This window comes from Strix aluco, chromosome 13 (genome assembly GCF_031877795.1).
Source record: "Strix aluco isolate bStrAlu1 chromosome 13, bStrAlu1.hap1, whole genome shotgun sequence".
Taxonomy (NCBI): domain Eukaryota; kingdom Metazoa; phylum Chordata; class Aves; order Strigiformes; family Strigidae; genus Strix; species Strix aluco.
The window spans coordinates 16549060-16572263 of NC_133943.1; the positions used below are offsets into that span (position 1 = coordinate 16549060).

Sequence of the window (23204 nt, forward strand, 5' to 3'; positions counted from 1 at the left end):
TGTCTATGGATCTTTAGCCATTGCAGTGAAGTAGTGGCATAATTCATTAAGCATGTCTCATTTAATTCAGAATTTTGGCGCTCACTTCCCCTATCATTTCACCATGAAAAAAAAAGCAATTTAGTTGAAGAAAACAAAACAAAAGTATAAATCATGAAGAGAAAATTACTTAGGGCAACAAAAGCTCATAAGCAATCATCAAGGTTTGCTATAAATACAAGTTAATTGTAATTGTCTGACTAAGACATGATGGAGGTATGCCTGTATCTTTTACAAGAAATCCAGTTGGATGGTAGTACAAAATATTTTTTTTTATTTCAATCTGATTTTTAATTTCTATTGCACTGTGATCAAATGTATTTGTTCTAGGTTTCATTATGATCTCATCTGAGAAGACTGTGATCAGGCAAAGTTTCTCATCTTTCTTTCACTCCACCTTACGTGGATAGGTTATAAATTTCATGACCTTTCTGTTAAATTAAATAATGAGCAATATCAATGGTGTTTCCTACTGAGCTGAATTCCTCCTCAGAGAACTTGTCTTCCAGTCTTTAGATGAAGCAGTTCCAACCTTCTTCCATAACTGGAGTTAATGAAATCCACCGGTATAATCTGACGAATTACTTTCCCATATTCATGCAGGGTCCTGGTCTTGTCAACAGGGTGGTACAGCAGAAGATCGCTTGGCATTTTTGCCCAGCAATCAAAAATCAGCCAAGCTGCTACCAAGACAAGTAATTTTAGAAAAGAAAGGCACGCTGTTACAGACCTGAGTTAGTGAAAACAAGCCTTGTTCTGACAGAAAGGAGCAGAATGGTTTTGTATTAATGAAAATACTCTGAAGTTGACACCAGACGATATTTCAAAATTGAAATTTAAAATAATTGTTTCTGCAGGTTAGGGACATGAGCTGTAAAGCAGTGAACAACTACACTTGACAGTTCATCACTGATCAGTGCTGGTATGTCAAGCCAAGTAAAATCCTTTGTGGGAGCAAGTCAATAATCAGCAAATTAGGTACATGATTAACCTGAGACAACAAGATGCAGTTCCTGTCTGAGAGCCCTGCTGAGATTTAACCTTCTCAGTATTACTGTTTAGCAAATATTCCAAATGCCTGGTTTAGTCAGTCAAACTGATGTAGCTGTAAACTTGTCTAGAAGCAGCACTGTGTGCCATGTGCATAGGGAATGGAGCTCTAGGGGAGAGGCAAAAATGCAGTTTTGAGTGGCAAGCCGACTACAAACAGGAATACATTACTTTTAAGCAAAATTCTTCCACCCTGTGTAGTAATACATAGAAATAACAAAATGCACATTGCAGGCTTGAATGATCAATAGCAAATTAGTAGAAGATAGTCATATTAATAAAATTGATAATGTATAGAAAATGAACTGTAAATGTCAAATAATGCATGAAGTGACTCTGCAGAGCTTACAGCAATTATGATGTTGCTACACATTGGTGGAACATTCCAAATGACGCATGAAATAAGGTAACCTTATAAAAACATCACTGTAATGTCTGGAGAAAGCAATGCATGGAGTTGCATTGTTTTAATTTCCAGCAGAGTGTTTTATACTTAAAAATTTTTCATGTCAAAATGAAAACCATTTTCATTTACTACAGGAAATGGCTTTACTTGAAACAACTTGAATAGCTGGGGACCTCCAGTGTTACCTTGTTTTTCAGCCAGTGCTCAAACACATTTAGGTGCTCTGACCACCTTAAAGTTATCTGATGGCAGCTGTGCTGTTATTACTGAATGCTGTGCTGCATTGTACTGGTTGTGTTATGTCACATTCCAATGTTGAAAGAAATCAGTTGGCTGTCACTGTGGGTATCAGATGTTTCATGGGTGTATTTTAATGAATAATTACCAATTGGATTTTATGGAAAACTAATTTTAAAGCACTTTGCAAACAAGTTTCCCTGACATATGTTTTCTTGGCTGCCTGGGTCTTACAGAGCTTTGGCATAAAGACAAATGCTAGCCACAACACCAAACATGTTTTTGCCTTTTTTCCCTCCCACCTCCATTTGATTAGGCATCCATTATTAAGACAAGAGCTCTAAGAAATCTTTTTTATCAATTCCTAACTTCAGACATTGTTAGGGAATTTGTGGTGGCATACAAATATTTTCAAATCTAAGAAAAAAAATGAAGATTATGCTGGCTCTCTGTGTTTCAGTCTTGACCCCTGCAAGCTCTCTTTGATTTGCTGTGCTTTCACAACTAGTTCACTCCCTGCATGCAACTGGGCTCAGCTGATCTGTGCTATATGGATGGCATTGTGCAATGTAGTCACTACCCTACACGTAAAGTTCCAAAACGGTTTTGCTGACTCCCCATGGTTACCGGAAAAAGAAAGTCCTTATTAGCCTATGAATAAAACACATCTGAGAATTGAAAGCACTGAATGGAGAAATATAAAAACAAATTGTCCAGAAAGACCTTAGCAGGAGATTTAGGTTTGTAAATAAAAGTATGCAATAGGGTTTTGGTATGCTATGTGGTAAAAATAAAAAACTCACTGAGAATGTGAATTTGGAATTTGTTTAGAGAAGTACACTGGCAAATCACTTGCTTATATGGAACTTTAATCATAGTAAGTACTCCCCCCTGCAAAATTGAACTCTGAAGATGTAGTCATTTGGAATTTCTGGTGCATTTTGTTTCTGACCAGTTTTTGCCATTTTTGTGTGACTTTTGGAATGAAGCCATGAAATATAAAGCATCCTCTAAAAAGAAAAAAAAAAAAAAAAAAGTCAGTGAAACTTCCAGATTGCTTCAGAGATTTCGTTTGGTTTGACAGATTCATTCCCTAATTCATGTGATTTAGTTGTTTCTTCCTTAACAGTTGTGTGTGTTAGATTAAAAATTCCACAGTTGCTTCTTAATAATCATGAAAGTACTTTCATTCTTTTCCTAGATCGGTCTTCTAATCTATGCATACTTGTCAATAAGTAGTTTTAAAGCAAGAGTGATATCTTCAGCACAACATTATATAAAAGTAACTAATCATGCAATTGCGGTAAATCAGAAAATCAACAGGGCCACAAGAAACAAAATTACGATTCAGCCAACCGTATGAAGAAATCTTATCCAGTTATGAATTCCCAGTACTGTCTTGGTGACCCTTCCATCAGGGATTTTAGATTTTTGGGGTACATATACCTAGTATTTGCTGACACATTCAGATTTGTACACCCAGGGAACCACCAGGAGAAACATTCCTTCTTTTTTCCTCAGTCCTGAGTAATCCAAAGAGGGATAAAAATGTCTTGTCGTATTTTGTATCAGTTTGCACTGAGACGATAGGTTTTAGCAATATTTCCAAATGTCATTGATTTAAGAGATAGGTAGATGTGTGTGTGGCACTTCCGATACTCTGAAAGTTACCGACGTGTCAGAATTCATAGAGGTATTCAGGTTTAGTCATTTTGCTTTTGTCTGAGCATTAAGTAGTTCTTCATAGTCTGATTAAAGAGGGGCAATACCAGTTTTAACGTCACTGAAGTTAAAATTGTAGCCTTATGGGGAGTCGTGCCAAGGGACCTGCTCTCACTAGGTCACACCCCATCATTGTGAAAAGAGATTCTGCAGCTAAAACTACTTCAAACAGTTTCAGCCTGAATACTCTTCCCCTTCGATCTTGCCAACTGCTGAGCCTTCTCTACTATATGAGGTAGAATCAGCATCAAACAGAGGGGTGGCAGAGGAACCTGCCAGCACAAGCAGAGACGAACAGCATGTTGCCAGTGAGAAATGTCAGCTTTTATTGCTACTTCCTTAGATGACCCTTTGTGAAAGATTGTTCTGAGGAGCAAGATTTCTTTTTCCCAAGATGTTGCCCGAGTAATAACATTTCCCAGGGAGGTGATGAGTCTGTCCTTAACCTCTGACTGTTAGACGATAGGTTTTAGCAATATTTCCAAATGTCATTGATTTAAGAGATAGATGTGTGTGTGGCACCTCTGAGGCTCTGAAAGTTACTGACATGTCAGAATTCTCTAAATCTCTAGCGTGCGTTGGCTTAAATGTATTAATTTACCTGATTTACCTTCTCCTGCAAAAATCCTGTGTGAAAAAAGGATCAAGTGGATGGCAATCTGATCTTAACAGTTTGATGAAACTTTTTATTCCACTTCTCCTACTCTTTCCCACAATTAAAGGCATAAGAAAGAGTGGATATTGCACTTACTGTGACAGTAGCTTTCAACATTATTAGACCTGAGCTCAAATTCCTACCCTGCCATGCATTTCCTTCGTGACTGCATATTGGTGCACGTTTAACACGTAGTAATAGTACTTCCACACTTCTCCCTTTGTTGTAAGGGTAAGTGTATCAAGGACTCTATATTGCTCATATATAACTGTTACAGAACTTCAGATAAAGGTTAGCTTTTATATCCCGGTTTTAAATAGATGTGTAGTATGGCACTAAAGTGTTAAATCAGTTCATCTGTCTGTCTCTTCTACTAGAAGGGAGAATCTTCCCTATTTTGTTGCATATTGTGTGTTATTTGTTAGAACTCACTGTTAATGAGTGGAATACAGCATGCAAGACAGCCCTCTGTGGATGTTTAGTCTGTTTAGGATGCAAGATTACAGTTTTCTATTTAAACTGAAAGCAAGTGAAGGTGTATGTTTTCTCATAGCTGTCGCAAGCACAGACTGTATGTGCTAGAGATAACGGAGGGAAATGCAATGAAACTACTGGCAAGCAAGCACATACTATTACTGTATTTTATTGAACACATACATCTTTCTTTAGACATGTCTATCTATCTCTATCTACTCCTACATAGATAAATGTGTCTAAAACAAGATATGTTTTCATAGGGGACTTGTTATACAACTATCAAAAGATTAGATATATTGTGTTTGTTGTTTCTTAAGGGCTTCCCTTAGATAGAGTCTATGAGAGCTAGTAAGTTGAGCATAGCATCAGCTTGAGAGCTCCAGAATCACAGACATTAAAGACAGAAAAAAAGCCTATTAGGACAGCTAGTCCAGCTGCTTTGTTATGCAGAGTTATTCCCTGTTGTAGATTAACCAATATTTCTTCCAGTCCTGTTTAATTGTGTGATGCAGTGGCATCTCCATTGGGAGGCTATTACTGAGCTTAATAGATGGGAAGCTTATCTGACATTCATCTTAAATTTCTTTCTTTTTTTAGTTTCATGCCATTAATGGTGCCATCCCTCTTATACTCTAAATAATCACTTGCTCTGTTTGATCCCTTTTCGAAAGATTAATGTAATGTTCTACCTTACTTGGAAACCATCCAACCAGAAATTCTCAGTTTTCCTTAATATATGTTCAATTCCTTCAGCCACTTGATTTGTGTTATTCCTTTCCATGCTCCCTCTGGTTTTGGTATCCTACTTGCCCCTGATTGTTCCACGTACAAACTCAGGTAAGCAACTCTTACTCCGTGATGTAAAACTTGTACAGTGTATTTTTATTGGGTGCTGAGTTACCCAATACACTTTTAGTTAGACAAATACACTTCCTGTTTGTGCTGTTCCTGTTTGTTTTCACGTTATGGGGGCTCCCATTCAATTATATGTCTGGAGCTACATCCGAGACTTCTGTTCCTCTTGCAGCAAGAATTTATTGTGGGTGATTGCTTAGAAAAGGATGTGTCTCTCATAGGTTGAAGGTTTCCAGCTTTGGAGGCTGTGTAGGAACCTAAAATTTGATGGGTCAAATCATTGATTTCAACTTCTTTCTGAAAACCCAGGCTGTCAAGAAATACCATTTGTACATTTCTTTTATCACCTATGCAGAGCAAAGATGCATAATTCTATGTCACTGTTTAAGGAAGGATAAGAGTCACAGAATCTCTGTGTGTTCCATGGTTGACTAGTAAATATTAGTTTCACATTTACATATCTTCCAGAAATACCATTTTTATGACAAGATAGAAGATAAAATATAATGTCAGATTTTGAGCGGAAATATCATTTTGTATTCAGGTCTGTTTGGGGTTTTGTTTGTTTGTGTTCTTTTTTTTTTTCTTCTTTTTTTTTTTTTTTTCTTCTTTTTTTCTTCTTTGTTTACCCTGCAGTATGATTTCATGGAACGCTTGGATGGAAAAGAGAAATGGAGTGTGGTGGAGTCCCCACGGGAACGTCGAAGTATTCAGACCCTTGTTCAGAATGAGGCTGTGTTTGTTCAGTACTTGGATGTGGGTTTGTGGCACCTGGCATTTTACAATGATGGCAAGGACAAAGAAGTGGTCTCTTTCAGTACAGTTATTTTGGGTAGGTATCCCCACAAGCTGAGCAATTTTCCTCTCTGTTCATACCTTCCCTTATTTAAAGTCATAATACTTTCTTGCAGTCTTCATAACCCTTATGTTGTGCTTTTTTTTTTTCAACACTACTCTGTCAAAAAGTCTGTAATGGGGTGCTGATTTTAATTTGCTGATTTCTCTTTTAAGATTTTAGCATTCCCATAGATCTTGAGTTTACTTCTGGAAAACAAGACTCAGATAAGTTCAGTCTGGATTGAAGCATTCCCCAGTTAATATTCCTCTCCCTTATCTCTGTCATTTGTATACTTCTTATTTGCTTCTCTGGAGAAGCTTCTTTACACCCAAGTGGAATAGACAGCATAAGAAACTGACACCTGCGAATGAGGTTATTGTTTGCAGTCACTCCAGACATTAACTGAGTCAGTTAATTATCCCCGTGCTGTTTTACAGCTTACTACTCGCCTAATCATGGGTCATTTCCTCAACATGGTGGAACCAAGAGCAGAAGAACATCTAGCCTATGATCTGAGAAGCCTGCAGTTTTGTTAGAAGAATAGGGTTGCATTTAGTTGAAAAATCAAACTGAGTATAAATTCTCCAAGCTTTATTAGAAGATTTGTTGAACTTTGAAGCATTTAATAAACTTTGCTGAGTATCTTGTCACAGTGGCATAAAAAATTCTGAGATAGTCTATGTGGTATTCTGTCCTGACTGCTGAAGTGTTAAATGACACTATGTTGTATAAATCTGTAATCGCTGTTAGTTTAGAGAAAGAGAAACTGCAAAAAGTCCAAGTGAGTTTTTAAGCTTAATGAAAAATAGTTGGAGATCTTTTCCAGTCTTGTCTGATAAATGATATGAAGCTTAATTTTTTCCTTTTACATTAGTATAAAATTCAGTTTGTTGGCTTAAGTCCCAAAGGGTGTAGGACGATAGCCAATACTGTGACATTAAGTATGAATATAATTGCTTCTGTTAACCTCAGTTAAGATGAAAAAATTATTTTTCTTCCATAACTTTGTAAGAGTCACTAGGTGCTATGCATGTTAAGATATATATATATATTTGCATATTTGCCTTAGAAGGTTTTTTCTGTTTGCCCCAAAACAAGAACATTTGTGCTTATATCTTGTTATGCCCCTATTGTGCTTAGAAAACCTTCAGGTATGATAAGCTGTCCTTAAAAAAGTTGCCTGGTCTAGGCTACAGCTTTCAAGAGCATCAAAGGTCTAATAGTCAGGTAGACTACTTGATAGCACAATAATAGTAGTTTGACTGCCCTGTAGAGAAAAGTACAGTATTTTATCCAGTTCAGAGGATCTTCTACACACACACCTAGTGTCAGACATTTCATAATCAAAGGATCTGAGACAGCTGAAAGTTTCTCTGATGTGCGAGAGGAGAAAGAATAACAGAAATGATGTTAACTCCCAGACAATACTAAATTTACCATGATTTTGAATACATAGAAAATGGTTTCGTGTGCTGTGAAGCAAAGTAATGAATAAATCTATAGACAAGCTTCTTCATGAGACAAATTGATATCTTTGTGCATTACATTTCAATTTTTCTTTTCATTGTTTACGTGAATCATTTCAAGAGGCCAAGCTAATGACATCTCTTTGAAAACTTGCTTTAGAGTTTTTTTATTTAGTGTCCTGCAACTGTGAAATTAGATTTAAAGTTGTACTTGAATCTTTTTCCTCTTTTCAGTTTAATTTGACAGAAAAAATACTCTGTATGGTTCTGCGAGTTCCAAATCCAAAATGCATTTTCTGTGTTGTACAGCTGATATTTGTTTGGTGTCTGGGACTGACAGCCATTTAGTTTGGGACTACAGGTCCCACAGCAACAGGGAGTAATAGTGAAGAATAACAACATTCCAGTTAGATTTTTGTCCCAATAATTCAGTGTTGAAAATATGTTCCTCTGAAATCCAACAGCTTTCAAATGAAAGTGATTTTAAGAATTAATTTCAAAATTGGAACTTTATTCCTAGGTTGTTATTATGCAAAGTAATTTATATATTATCCAAATAATAACAGAAATTGTGGAAAATAAGTATTTTGGTACAGCTGAAATGTTATCATCAGGCTGGTGTGCTTGCTCTTCTCAGTCACCATTTTCAGTCAGTCACTTAAACATTTCAGTCAGTCACTTAAACTCTAGTGTTAAACCTTGTCCTTTGTTTTTACAGACATCATCTTCATCTTCTTGCATAGCTAGTTGCACCTTTTTTATTATTTTTATTTTTAGGATAAAGAATATTTGCCAGAGGAAAGGAGCTCCTCTTTGTCGTGTTCAGCAGATATTTCTGTCAGTTTAATTAATGAGACCTTAAATGTCTGTAGAAGGAAAAGAAGATACACTCCTTTGGATAACCACTCTCACCTGGAAAAGTGGTTGTGCAAGATCAAAGTCTCCTTGCAAAATGGAGATTGTTGATTTTCCTGATGAAGCATTATGTTTGCTACATAATATGAATTCAAACATAGCTGTAGAGGTCTTAAGAGGCAGTCCTGTCTACCTGTTGGAACAGAGAACTTGAGCACTATCAGAAGACTTTGAGTTCTAATGGTGCTCAGAGGCTTAATATGTGACTTTAGTATATCACTAGATCTTTGTGGTGTTAATATTATTAGGGATTGTTCTTCTAAGTATTGAAGACAAAATAAACTGAAGAAAAATTGAGCAAAGAATTTGTGGCCTAAATAGGAACCAACTAATGTGCCTGTGATGCTTGTATTTCAGATTCAGTGCAAGACTGCCCACGTAATTGTCATGGGAATGGCGAATGTGTATCAGGTGTCTGCCACTGTTTTCCAGGATTTCATGGAGCAGATTGTGCGAAAGGTATCATTTTCCCTGTGTTTACAAACGACCACAGTGTGTGTTTGTGATGTGTGGATCTACAGTGCCTGCTAGTTAACATGGGTCCAAGCTAGATTCAAATAGATCAATATGCGCTTTTTTTTCTTAGATCTCTTAGTTAAATATGATCAAGCGGAAGTATTGCTACATTGCTGATGAGCTTGCATGACTACAACTTTTTTTGTGTCAAAAGTAGTAGGCGGAAATGGCAGAAAAGATTTATTTTCTGTAAAAGTGGATTAATTATCATCAATGCTTTCTGATAATCATCAACTGATCTGCAACAGAATACTGATTATCTTCCTCCATAGCATGTAATGTATATTCTGGCTTGGCTGAGCCTTACTTCTAGTACACAGCGTCTTTCTTGCATATACAGTTATTCTTTGACCAAAGGAAGTTTGCCTTTTTTAGGAGAATAAGTAGGACTTGATAAGGTCTTAAAATAAACCTTTTCTTAAAAGTCAATTGTAAATTTTAACAACTAAAACTGGGAGATGCACGATCATCAAGGATTAAACAGAAATCTAAAAGACATCTATAGATTGGCAGTATGAATTTACTAAGATTTTCTGAGAGTTTGGGATAGCTGTCATAGGGAAAAGATGCATAAAGGAGGACCTCTGTAGTTTATACAGCTAGTAGCACATACGTTGTCTAAATTCAATGACTTGGTTGTGTTCTCTGCTGTTCCTGAGCACAGTTGTAACATTTTACAATTTGTTTCCTTCTTAGTTTGTGTGAGTTTTAGGCACACTATCAATATCATATGTTTACTATTGTTTTCCACAGGGATAGGGTTGCTAGTGTTCAAGGGGGGAAAGTCTGGTGTTTGAAAGCTTTTTGAAATGCCTCGAAGGGCCTTAGAAATGTGCTCATTTCTTCTTAGACTCCCGATGCAGTCCTGAGGACAGTTTGTTGTGCCCCACCTCTTTCACTGGTGTAGCAGGGTGGCGTCCAGCATACCCATGCGTGTCTATGAAATACTCATTGAATAGCTGTTATAGTTGTACTGGAGTGAGTAATTTTCATTATGTGTCTCCATATTTGGCTCTTGAAGGTGCCCCAGTACAAAAAAACAAAGAAAAAAAAAAAAAAGAGACTCCAAGGGCCTTGGAAATCTAATGATGTTATTTCAGTGCTAGCCCTACTCATTTTATGGAATGCTTCAAATACAGCGTGCATGTTGTTTGATTACCTGAGAAATTAAGACACTTGGCAAATATATAGAGGAGGTATCTGTATATGACAAAGTAAATGGTGTGATAATGTGTGCTATATATACACATTGACAGCTATATGCATTTCTGTGGTGTTAACCTGTGGAAGTATGCATGCAGTGACTGTGTGCTTCACTGCCACTCTTCACACATACATGGCCATTAAATCAACTCATTTGCATTTTGAGTTGTGGAGTAATCCTGCATTGTGTATGGAACTTCTGTGTAACACTGTATTCTATGTTAATGCTAGAAAATATTTCGTTCAGTCTGTGTCAGATAAATAGCTTTTTCATAGGTTACTTGTCAAACTATCTGTCAGGCTTCTCCTGCCCCTCAGTACATTCCCTGTGCTTCCTGCTTTGTCCGTTCTGTGTTGTCTCTTTCCCCACAAAAGCAGAAATGTTTCTTGGAAGCTTCTTTCAACTCTTACTGTTTTCTTGTCAGACATCATGCTATTTCTAAAGAATAAAGAAGCTTGAAAAAATACATAAAATGACAAAATGGGTGCGTTGACAGAATTCTCGTGTTTCTGTGCAAGTGCATAGCTGCACATCTTTATACTATGAGGCATACCCAGAAGTGTGCGACTGAGTTAAGGTGTAAGGGCTGTATGCCTCACCCATTTCACAGGCACTATCATGCCTGTTCTCATGTCCACAGATTTTTCTGATTACTTGGATGCTGATTTCATGTGAGAGCTGTTTCAGAAGACAGAAATCAAAATTGGGATTGTATGCATGGTAAAACACAGTAAAATGAGATAGAGAATTAAATCTTTTGCAGCATATTAAATGTATGGACACATGTTTAATATACTTTTTCCATAACGTTAAATATATATTTAAGCTGTCACAAACATGGAAGGATAATGATTTTCTTTGCATCTGATTTTTTAAATTATTATTTCCCTAGCAACACATCTTTCAATGTCTCGGTTCTCCACTGTAAAATAATTTGAGGCAAGATTCAAATAGAGAAATGTGGAGAAAATGTGAAAAAGCTCCTCAGATGGCTTTTAGAGCTTGATTCATGTGATAACACATCAAAGAGCTTTACATTGGGTGAAACCCAAGTTTGATAGATACGAAGCATGACCCTGTATACCAGTGAATCCCCTGTTAAAAGGCTCATGTTGAGGGCATCAGAAGCAGTGAATCTTGAGACAAGTCATCTGCAAACTATTTGCAGACAGTGCGCAGGTACTCCCTCTGTTGCTTTACTCCATCCGTGTAATTCTAAACAATAAAAATGAAAGAAATCTGTAAGACAGCACAGATTTGACTTCAGATCCATTAGCTCCAGGAAAATGCCCTGAAAATTATTAGAAAGAGATGAACTTTTGGCCCAACCCACAGGCCAGAATACATCCTCATACCCTGACTGAAGTGGAGGAAATTTCACCCTCTGAAACACTCTAGCCCAATACTGCAGGGTTTCATTTCTCACCCTTATGCATGGAAATAACTTATTCTCAGGTAGCCAACAGATTTACTCCATCCTTGCTCAGGCAGGATTCCCTTTGAAATCATTTGGAGTTTAACCTAATTAAGAATTCGCTCTAACACACAAAAAAGGTAATGATACATTTTAATCTTGTGTGGATAAAATATGGCATATAAAGAAAAAGAAAGTCTGATAATCAAAAGATTATTCAGTGGGTGGCTATGTATCCTGATAAAGAAAATGTGTATAGTTAAAGCCAGTGGAAGATTTGCTGTAAATTGAACTGCTTTGTGAGTAACCTTCTGTCCACAATCATCCGTAGGAGTTATTGGTAAGAAGTGGTGCTAAGACCAAGGATCAATTAAAGAATGAGACATGCAGCTATGTTATTTTGGTGTGTTGTCACTTTTTAATATTCATCTCTACTTTTCTGCAACCTCTATGACATAACCACCTAAGTATATCAAGACATCCTTCTTACTCAGTGTTTCCACTGTTAATGTCTGATAATGGTTTGGTCTTTCAGCTGCCAAGTTCTGTGGTAAATCTGCAAGCAGGCATCCTTCATCATGTCCTGCTTTTCACCATTTGTAGAGTTCAATGTTACAACAAGTTGGGTTCCTAGAAGTGACTCAGAGTTCGCTATAATTTCGTTTCATCTCATAATATATTTGAAGGGCATGCAACTCTTCCACTCCTTTAACAGAAATACTTTCAAAGACACTGTCATGCACTGTTCAGCAAATGTGCTCAGAGCCTCCTTTAATTTTGCATTTTAAAATACTAGGATTTGCATCATAAGCATATTTAGCTAATCTGAAAAGGTGAAACAGTGTACCATCACATGGGATTTCTGCATTGCGATGGTGAGCATAGCCTGTTAAGAGCTGGTGTCCAATTTGTAAAAGAAGGAAAAACATTGATTCAAGTAGCTCATGTCAGCTGCCATGAAGTTGCCATTTAGCAGATACTTTTAGTTGATTATGCAATGTAATAAGAAACATGTTTAATATTTTAATCTTAAATGGATTGAAGGCTTTTGGATTTTTTAAACCAGAAATTTGTACCATGTTTGATCAGTTGAATTTTTAATCTGATTTTAAGAACTCTAATGATTCAGATTTATGTTATTCGCAGTTTCTTTTCCTGTTCTCCTTGTGTGGGTTTTTCATTATTTTATTTTCATTCTGTTTGTTTTTGGCTTACTGGCAAAGGACGGCGCCACTTTAATAAGTATAAAAAGAAGGGTAGGTTTTTTAAAATTTCTTTTTATTTCTTTTGCGACATCTATTTAGTTTGAAATAGTTACTAAGCTGTAAAGTGTAGTCTATATCTTTTTAAATTTATTCTAATGGATTTGCTGTTTCTGATGATTGCCCGCACCACAATAAGAGTTCCTACCACTGCCTTTTTCTTTGCTATGTGTGTACTGTTAATCTCTGTATAAAAATGTAAAAAGCTGTCAATTATTAGGTAAGTAAGGTATAATTGCTAGAAGTAGCAACTCTTGCTTTTTCTCAGTTGTTATTCAAATTTCAGTTGTTTGGGACTCTTCTTGCTCTGAGGTTATTCAGAGGCTTATTGCTTGGGCAATAGTGCATAAAGTAATGGGTTTTTGTCCATTGAATACTCTGCTTGAAACTATTCTCTTAGTGCCATGCTCCCAGTGGCATAAGAGGTTCTCAAAGTGATTGCAGTGGGTAAAACATGAATTTTGGAGAGCATCTCGCTGAATAATTCAGTACTCCGTTCATTGCTGTAGAGCACATGACCCATATGAATGAATGGTGTCCAGCATATGCTGGTAATGTAGAGAAGTTAGTATTTCTTCGCTATGTGAGTAAAGAAAACCATATTTGCCCTCATAACTTGGCTAGAAATTTTAGGAACTGAAAATAGTGCAAGCAGACAGAAGCTCACTGGACTTTGAAGGGAAAGGGAGAGGTGATCCTCCTTTGCCTGTCCTGCACATGTTCATAGCCTGACAGAAGAGATGGGACCCATGATGAGGCAGCACTTCAGGTCCTCTGGTGAATGTGTGTCTTGTTCTATTCAAGTGACTCACTGCAAATTTATGCAATAACAGATTATAAATCAGACAAGTGAAGTAGGTTGGTTTAAACATGACAATACCCAAAGCAGATTGGTTTGGCAGAGAAAAGAGTGGCAAAGAACAATAGTCTAGGAAAAATGCCATTTTTATGGTATTATAAGGAGATGGTCATGACCAATAGTACTTTTAAAGCTAATCTATTTTGCTTAGTGCTTTACAAGCAAAACAAATAAAAGCAGCATCTACCTCCAGGAATTTACCATGTCAATACAGGTTGAAAGGGAATGAATGGGAAGCAATCGACAGATGTGGAGATATAAGGAAAAAATATGATATGCAGTGTTATAAACACGCCAACAGTGTGACTGTTGTCAGCTTTGAGGAACACTGTGGTAAAAGGCGGTTTTAAAGAGGGATAATGGGGCGGACAGGTAACATCATGTGGATAATGGAGGGCAAATGGGGCCTCCAAATGAGACAAAGCATAGGAAAGAGCTCAAAAAAGCTCCTTCTAAATTTGACTTTCAAAAGCATTTTAAGTCACAGAGAGGTTGAGGTCAGAATTGTAGCAGTGAGCAGTCTTGGGTGAAGCAGGTCTGTAAATGAAGTTGAATCATGAAGTTCATGTTCCATGTGATAAGAGGAAAGGACCTGAAACAGGACCGGGAAAGAAGAGCCACATAGCTGAAGGTTAGATTAACAGATTAATGTGATTTTTGCAGCACTGTTGCACACAGGCATGACTGAAGAAGACTGAATTTATCAACACTGAAGAAAAAGGTGTTGATTTGATGTAGATTTTATTTGCTGAAAGCTAGGGCAAGAATTCTGACAAGAGATGCAATGCAGAACAGACCTGTAAGACTTTGTCAAAGCCTGAATGTGAGGCAAGGAAACGGATGAGTCAAAAGTGACATCCAGATTATGAACCTTAATGTCAGGTAGAACAATAGTATTGTCCACTGTGATAGAGCAAGAATGCAGGGGAGGGCTTGAGAAGTGGTGGGTTAGAGATAAAAGAGGAATTAGAGAAATAACAACTTCATTGGCAAGCGTTTTATGTGTTCATAATCATAGCATGTCTCATCACTTATACCATACTCATAAAAAAAAAGAAAAAAAGAAAGAAAAAAAAGTGTGTTTTTCTTTGGAAATATTGCATTCATGACTTGTCACCCACACATATCTCACATCCTTTCTTGCAGTTGACAAAATTCAGCATGTTCAGCTTCTCCCTTAGTATCTCTTCCTGGGTGGGTTTGTTTTTGGGTTTTGTGTGTTTATGTATGTATGTGTGCCAACTTATGTATGTGCTGCAGCAGCAGCACAGCCCTGGCTTGTCACTCAAATCTTTTCTCACAGTGGGTGGAAGCATCATTTTGATACTTGAACAGACAAGGCTGTCTTTGGCAATGTTCCTCTCCAGCAGTTTCCACCTCTCTGACTCAGTACCTTAAAATGCCTTTGTTATAAATTTTCTTCTTGTTTTCCCAGTCTCTATTTTACTAGCAGATGTTTTTCATTTCTGGCAAACGGATCATGTCCTCACTTGCCTTTCAATGAGTTCTATGTACAGGGCAGTTCTTGCCTGTCTGCCCTCAGTCTCCTTAGTTCTACAGAACTGCAGTACACCCTGAAGAGGGTTTTGCGCCATCAGCTGTGCCTAAAATAATTACGGAATAAATAAATGGACATGTAACCTGGTTTGACAATGATTGACAGTCATTGCTGTCTATCAGCTGCTATCTTGCCTGCATAAAATGAGATAGTAGCTTTGATCCAGTGTCAGGTAGACAAGTAGAGCCAACACAAAATCCACCACTTTAACTTCTTCTAATTGGCAATTTAAACAGGAGCCAAGAACCAAAAGGGTTACAGGCTGAATTCTTTCTGATTGTTAGTGGTCATGGCTCCAAAAGGGGCTCAAGGCACACAGTCAGTAGCGCGACAAGGAATAAAATACAGGAACCATCATTTCTAGTCTGCAGCTTTCCTCATCAATCCTCATGAACTCTGTTGGAGATTAGAGGCAAAAACAAGGGAGCGGAGAGTCTGGACTTCAGAATTCTGTAACAGATATCTTGTTAAAATTCTGTTACAACACATTTAGCATCCTAACATTTCACTACTCTTTAAAAATATGTACCTGTCCCTATAGTACATTGTAGATTAAAAGTGAGGCTTAGCAGATGTTTGCAAGGTATGTGCTATTAGTAATGGGATGGTGACAGAAGAGTACTCAATTTACTCCCTAGCCTGTGCTGGGTTAGAATTGGTGCTTCAGATCCTTTGCATATTTTGTAAGGGATTATTTACAAAATTGAAATAGGACCCAGGAGCTACTTTTAACATTGTGAATATTTGAGAAAATGGACTTTAAAAATATGGATTTTGACAATTCTCATTGTTCTTAAAGATTTTATGGCTTCTGCTGATTCCAGCATTGAATTCAGGGTTATGAAGGATTTATCTACAGAAGAGCTTTTCCTGAATAATTTCAAGTGGGGATGCTGCTGTTTTTTAGAAGCACGTCCTTCCTTCTGTTTGTTATAGTTGTGCCTTTATAGGGCAGCAAAAATGCTTAAAAAAAAAATAAAGATATTTATTTAATGTTGTTAAATATACCAAATACTTACATCTAGTATAGCAACTTAATTAACATTTGTTTTCTATATTAAACTGCCAGCAAACGTACAGCCAAACTTGTGCCTGTGGATTGCATTGCCCTTTCATATGTTTCTAAATTCCTGTTCCAGCATATGAACTTGAAATTATGTATGACTCCTTTTCCCAGAGAGCTTGCAGGATAGTGGTGCAGCCAAGAAAGTAGACTTATTTCTGTAGCAGAAAATTTCGAAGACAAAGCTAAAAGGATTAAGAAAAAACTGGAGAATGCTGAGGAATTTAGTAAGGAAGGAGGAGGGGAATAACTGAGAAAAGTTGCTAATGCCACTGCTGGACAAAACATGATAGGTAAAAAGAAGTGGGCATGTAAGTAATTATGAGTCTCTGATTTCAGTGAACACTAGTGCATCTTTATCTGATCACTCATTATCCAACCTGTAGAAATTTAGAGACCAAGGACAGCGCCACAGCACTGTAGCTGAGGCCTACAAACTGGAACCAAGTTTTATTGGCTTAGTGTGATAAGGAAGTTTGCTTTGCTTATGTTCAAGATGGAAAAAATATGGAAACACAGTAAAATCTTGTTAATGGATTTTTCTTCAACAGCATTATAGTAAAATTCTCATACTTATTAAAAGATGGGTACATTCATTTGATCTCTCACAGCTGCTTTCAAAGCTCGCTCTATTATCAGTTACTTCACTTTATCTTTCTTCCCTTCATATATATGCACAGCAACAGCACATCTATTTGCACAAATATTTTCTGTTTCAATGGCATTCCAATAAATAGAATATTTCAAAAGGTTCCCAGTGCAGCAAGGAGGTGGACATGCATACAAATACATGCAGAACACAAACCATTGTGCCGTTTAGTTTCTGGCAAGTCAAAAAAATCTGTCTTCCAATGTTATAATACTTCCATTGCTGACTAAGAATCTCTCTGCTCTAACTATACTCTGCTGAGCTGAATTGTGCTCACTGTGATGCATGCTTTGTAATTTGTTTTTGTGTTTAATTGGTTACCTTATTTAATTGTGTTGCAATCTACATTTGGTTTTTAGATTGCATTGTCTCCATGGACTTGTAGTGGTGTTTGTTTATTTCATTAAGTTCTAAGAGCTTGTCTTTGCAGTTGTGTTGGGATCATCTTGGAGTCCTTGCAATGATGGTAAATGTCATTGAAGCAACTATGATTAAGTAGTATTGTAAATCACATTATAGAAATACAGCTGTTAAGAGATCCTTAGACATTTGCTGTCCCTGAATAACAGAAACAGCCCTAAATCACAGCGTAAGATTTCGGCATGCATAACTTTTTTCATATCTACATCTAGATTTGAACCTGCAATTTAGATCTTTTCCTATATTTAGACCCTATTTGGGTGATACTAAATTCAGTTAGCTGTCATCCCCCTTGTTTTCTCAAACAAACAAAAAGATTTCTAATTCAAATGTAGGAAAACATTTAAATATCTGCAGCTAACGTGGACCTGTACAATTAATCATGTTATGATTTAAATCTTTTCTGGTAAATTTAATAAGGCAAATAGTAGTAACTAAAATGAGACCAAAGCAGTCTGGGTTTTAAATACCCTGGATGCTGCAGCCTGTGGGTGCAATCCTATTTAGCCAGAGCTAAACCATTACCAGAGAAGTAAGTTTTTACACCGTTCACTGGGAACGATGTAAAATCTTACCAAAAATATTTGAAGAAATATTTCACTTTTTAATGTCTTTTTCTAGATGCATAAATTACTTCATGCTGTTAGTGCTTCTCTGTTATGAATCACAACACATATGTTTGGAAGGATAATTCTGGTATTTGGTGTTTCTCCTTATTGCAGCTTTTTGTGAGCTTGAAGCATCATCTCTTTGATTCCTCACTGGCTCTTTCCACTGAGATAGCTACTGAAACCTCTGAAATAGTTTAGTTTTCCCTTCCTCCTCAGTTTTTGCAGTGATGAAGTTATCAAGACATACAAATGAAGATGTACATGCTTGCCTATGACAGTAGTCAATTTCAACATCTGTTTATTTCCATCTGTTGGTAGAAAGTAAAATTTATTTCTCTGCATGTTCTTGTCTCAACTTCACTGCTTATATCTAAAGTAGGAACTTCACAGCTCTGATTCAGTGTTACTAGTTCCCACAGAAAAAGTTTTAGATTGCAAGGCAATGTTTTCAGGACGTTTGTATCCACCATCTACATTTTCCTCCAATCCCATGTATCATGCAGAGAGTTAAAAGAGTTCTTCCCTCTTTTTTTTTTTTTTTCCTCTTTATTTTCAAAGGCACAAAATATACGGCAATCAGATCAGTCACACTCTCCTGTGGTAAACCAGAACCAGTGCAGAGCAACTTCCATTTCCTTGAATGCATTGATGCATATCAAAAATAAGTTGAACCATGCTGCTCTTTAACAATGTAATAGATAGGGAGGAACCTAACTGAGTTGGCTGCAAATCAGTCTACCATTTTGCAAATCATCTTAGTGTACTGGATGGAGAACTACAATCTTTCCTTTAATATAGGTAGTGATAGTTGCAGTGGTAGTGCAGTAGTGGAGGGGGAACATACAGGCTGATGAAATGTTGAATCCAAAATGTACTGAGAAGGGGAAGTCCTTGAGACATTTGAACCCTGGCACATCTAACTGATTTTTCAAGTGTCTAGGTGAACTCAAATGTCATCTTTTCTCTCTGTCTCCAATTTGTACTTTGTTTTATACCACTTGAAAATCTTTTTTGTGTTCAACTGTGGCTTTTCCAGTGATAGGGTACAGTGGGCTTTTTCTCTCCCCTGTCAGGACTGCAGTATCTTTAAAGAACTAAGACTTAGATCTTTGTTGATGGTTAGCTAGATTGTCTTAGCTCATCTTCGTGCTAGCAGTAATGGGGCTTCAGCCCTTTCAATATACCACTAAATTAGTTACAATGTATCTGACATTTGCTTGATTTTCATTTTCCCTGTTCTTACAGACTGCATTGTTATTGTTATTAAAAATATAAGGGTCTATTCATGAAGCAAAATTTTTTTTGTACCAAGTGACCAGCCCCAAAGAGATAATTTTAAAAATTTGCCATGGTTCTGGAAGTTGCTGCTAGATAGTGTGGGAAGACATATTCATATTTCTTACATAGAATTTTTGTAATTGTTGTAAGCAAAGCAGTTATCTAATAGAAATAGATACTTTGTAGAATGGTAGAGGAGGGAACAGCAAGTGTTCTCTTTTTGACAGATAAGATCACACTGAAGGCAATGAGAAAAACTATGACCTTTTTGATAAATTTTGGCCAAAGCAAAAGTTTGCTGAGTGTTCAGAAGAATGTAAATATTCATTGTGCAATTAATGCTGTTCAGTCACTTCTATAAAAAATCCTGCCATTTTTTTTGTAGAACAGCTTAAGTACTTATTGATTGAGAACTTCTCTAACTCCCAAAATGGAGGCATCCCCATATCTCTACAGGTATTTTAAATGAATTGAATTAATCATAGGCTTAAAAGTCTCTAGTGATCTTCGTTAACTTTCCTGGGTTTAATTAAAACATCTGTGCGCTTTTAATTTATCGATTCATCCAACTCATATGTCATGTTTTTAACACACCCCAGCATGCTCTGCATCATTTTTAACCCGATTTCCACTTAACTAAAGCAATTAAATTCACCCCGGATTAATTAAAGCATCCATACTTTAGTGCTTAAGTCAGCGTGTGCTGCTTTCCCCAAATGGTTTCTGAATGTCAGAGATTTGACACACCTGATGGGTTTTTTGTCCTTCTAGAAATTCTTCTGTGAATCTCTTTCTTGCTTACTAATGTGCAGTTTGACAGAGCTAGACAACGGAGCTTGGAAAGGCTTGGGTTTGGGCAACTGAAGTAAGGATTGCAGAGCATGACTACTATGAAGGGCTGTATATTTCATCTTAATACTGACCTGGTGCCTGCAAGCATAGAGTAGCAGTACTATTAAATCATTTAAATTATTTTTATGTTCTGTAGTCAAAGTAAACAGTTTCGTGAAGTAACTAATAAAGCATATAATGTCAGTAACAGTTGTTCATTCATCTGCTTCTGGGTGAATTTCTATAAAATTATTTCTGCTTGGAAGAGCACAAGGTCTTAGAGAAACCTAAAAGATGTTCTAGATCTTCCTAATTGTCACTGTTCTTATGAATATTTCAACCTGACAGAAGTTAGTGATCTCTGACAAGCAGGCAGTCTAGACAAACACCATTCTTCCTGTGAGGCATAAAGAACAGATGAAAGAAAATGGTCCTGGATTCATTCAATCTCCCATTCCAGAGTGATTTTCTTGGGCTAAGTTTGCTAGATTCTTACCAGAGAAGTAACATAAAAATAGTTTAAACAAGTAAAAGTGAAACAGCGTAAACCATGGAGTGGTCTTAGAAGTTATTTCAGATTTTCATATCCATAAATCAACTCCAGTTAAAACTAATAGGCAGGCAGACAAGTAGTGAAATGTGCGCCCAGCTGTTTAATATAGGTTTAAACATAAAATATGAAGGAAAGTGTTGACAGACAAAACAATTGTGTTTTTAAACAACAAATGAGAATACTCATATTTAATGTCTCCTTAATTTTAGAAATATCTTATGGGCAAACACTTGGTGTAACAAGGGATGTGATAAATTGTTATGTTTCAGTACTATCTTGCTTATAATAATAATAATGTAAAGTCTAGAGCCAACATTTTGAATCAGGTTTTCAGAAATTAACTTCTTAAATAACTGGGCTGATGTTCTAAAATTCAAATATTTGCAATTCCTTTGGTTTTGTGGATTTTAAGCCATTTAGAAATTAAGATTGTTTATATCTAAATAGGTATAACTTCAGTTTAGGACGTTGACGGTAGGCAAGAACTTGGTTGTAGCTTTTGGAGTGAATCTAAAATTATTCAGGGCTTTGGTATGCAATTGTAGTAGGATTCAGGTCTTAACATCAGTAAAATACATCTTCACCTGCTTACATCTTAATCTAATTTGTCCACTAAAGAGAAATTAGCATTTGTAGACTAAATGCTACATGTGTGGCACCAAGATAAAGACCAAAAAGAGAAAAGGCTGGCACAATGAGACCCTATTCATATTTTTTAGGTATTTGGAACCAGGCAGTTGTAGATGACATTGATTTTGGATCTTTCCTTTATTTCTACTCCATTTTGGAGCTGACCTGGAATGCATTTATTGGTTTCAGATTAGAAGGTTGTAAACAGTAATCCATCTTCTTTATATACTGGCAAAATCATGCATAATCTCTCAGAAGTAGCAACTTAATCTCTGCTAAAAGTCCAAGTGTGAGCTATTACACAGTCTGAATTGATTATCCCCTAGAGGAACTTCACCCAGAAGGTTCACTGGTAAGAAGTCTGACCTACATCTGTCTTCAGTACAATTCCTGGTGGTCAGTGAAACAACTTGATTTCTGTTATACTAGTGTGCATTTAATTTTTTTATATAACTAGGAATTTGTGCAATTCTGTCCAGAGAGCATTGTCAAAACTGCCCAATCTGTAAGTTCAGATGATTTTTGAGAGACAACTATGGAATGTTAATATAATTGTATTAAAGACTTGAAAAACATTTACTCTGTTTCGTGATACATAATGTCTTCCCCCAAGCTTAGGGACATTGACCTGACTTGTGCTAATGAGTATAGCAAAGAATTGTCTGGGCAAACCAGACTCAAAAAAATTCTTCTTGATGAGAAGACTCAAAATGTGTCCATATATTTGGAAGTAGAACCAAGTTTTTGTCTGACCCCAAGTGCGCTTTGTGTAAACCTCAGCAATTGCTGTGCATGCTAATATTAGTACATATCCTCCACTGTTGGATCATACTAGTTATGGTTATGTAGACGAATTAGATGCACAAGTATAGTCACCACGTGTACAGAACAGGTGATCCTTATGCAGTCTGTAAGTGTGTGCTGTCAGGCACATTTCTTTTAATCTGTTTTCTTTAGCAAAAGTTTCAGGACTGAAACTCACTTCCTCCTCCTAAACAGGAACATCTACAGCTAAAAATAATCTTTATTTTTCTTAGGTGTGATAAAGTTCTGTACAGTTCAATAAGGGATGAACATATCTTTCATAGGAGTATAAATAGTGTCTCTTCAGAATGTTTTTTTTCTGAATGTGTTTAATTGTATAGAGGTCATATTATGGAAGTAATGGCTCAGACCAAAACTCCATTTTACCCAGGATTTCAGCTCTGATGGTGTCATACAGCAGATAGTTGAGGAAGAGTAAAAATTATACCTGTCTTTGATGCTTCTCCAGTAAATTCTTTTGGTTCTAGAGATAATTTGTGTTAGAACTTCCTATAGTAGATGATATCTCTTTGTGTATAGTAGCCTTTGTAGATTTTCATTCCACGAATCTGTCTAATTATGTGTTCAATCAAGGAATGATTTTCGATGAGTTTTAACTTTTCAGATAATCTTGTTAAAATTGGTTGATGGAATAGTTAGCAGTACTTAGGGTATAAGGGCACTTTAGATGGTGTCTAAGTGCTCTATTAATGCAGCCTTAAACTTGCACTTCAACACTAAGTCCTAATTTTCCTTACTGCTTACGTTGTGAATAGAAAGTCAGGTTCATCTTTTATGTGCACGAACTTGTGGTAAGAATCTGGTTTACATGCAAGATTAGGGTTTACAAGCATTATGGATACAACCATTCTGGTCCTTACTCAAACAGTAC

General features: G+C 36.6%; 1 protein-coding gene across 7 annotated transcripts in view; it reads left to right on the forward strand.

Annotated features, from left to right (window-relative positions):
• TENM2 (teneurin transmembrane protein 2) overlaps nucleotides 1-23204 on the forward strand; it is a 700085-nt gene that overhangs the window by 581266 nt on the left and 95615 nt on the right. For 5 of the 7 annotated variants that reach the window (XM_074838107.1, XM_074838110.1, XM_074838111.1 and 2 more), the window contains 2 exons: nucleotides 6078-6273; nucleotides 9018-9119. In XM_074838107.1, coding sequence (XP_074694208.1) covers nucleotides 6078-6273; nucleotides 9018-9119 — 298 coding nt within the window. Of the gene's footprint in view, nucleotides 1-6077; nucleotides 6274-9017; nucleotides 9120-13017; nucleotides 13051-23204 lie in introns of all 7 variants that reach the window. The other 2 variants (XM_074838105.1, XM_074838106.1) reach the window with 1 other exon arrangement.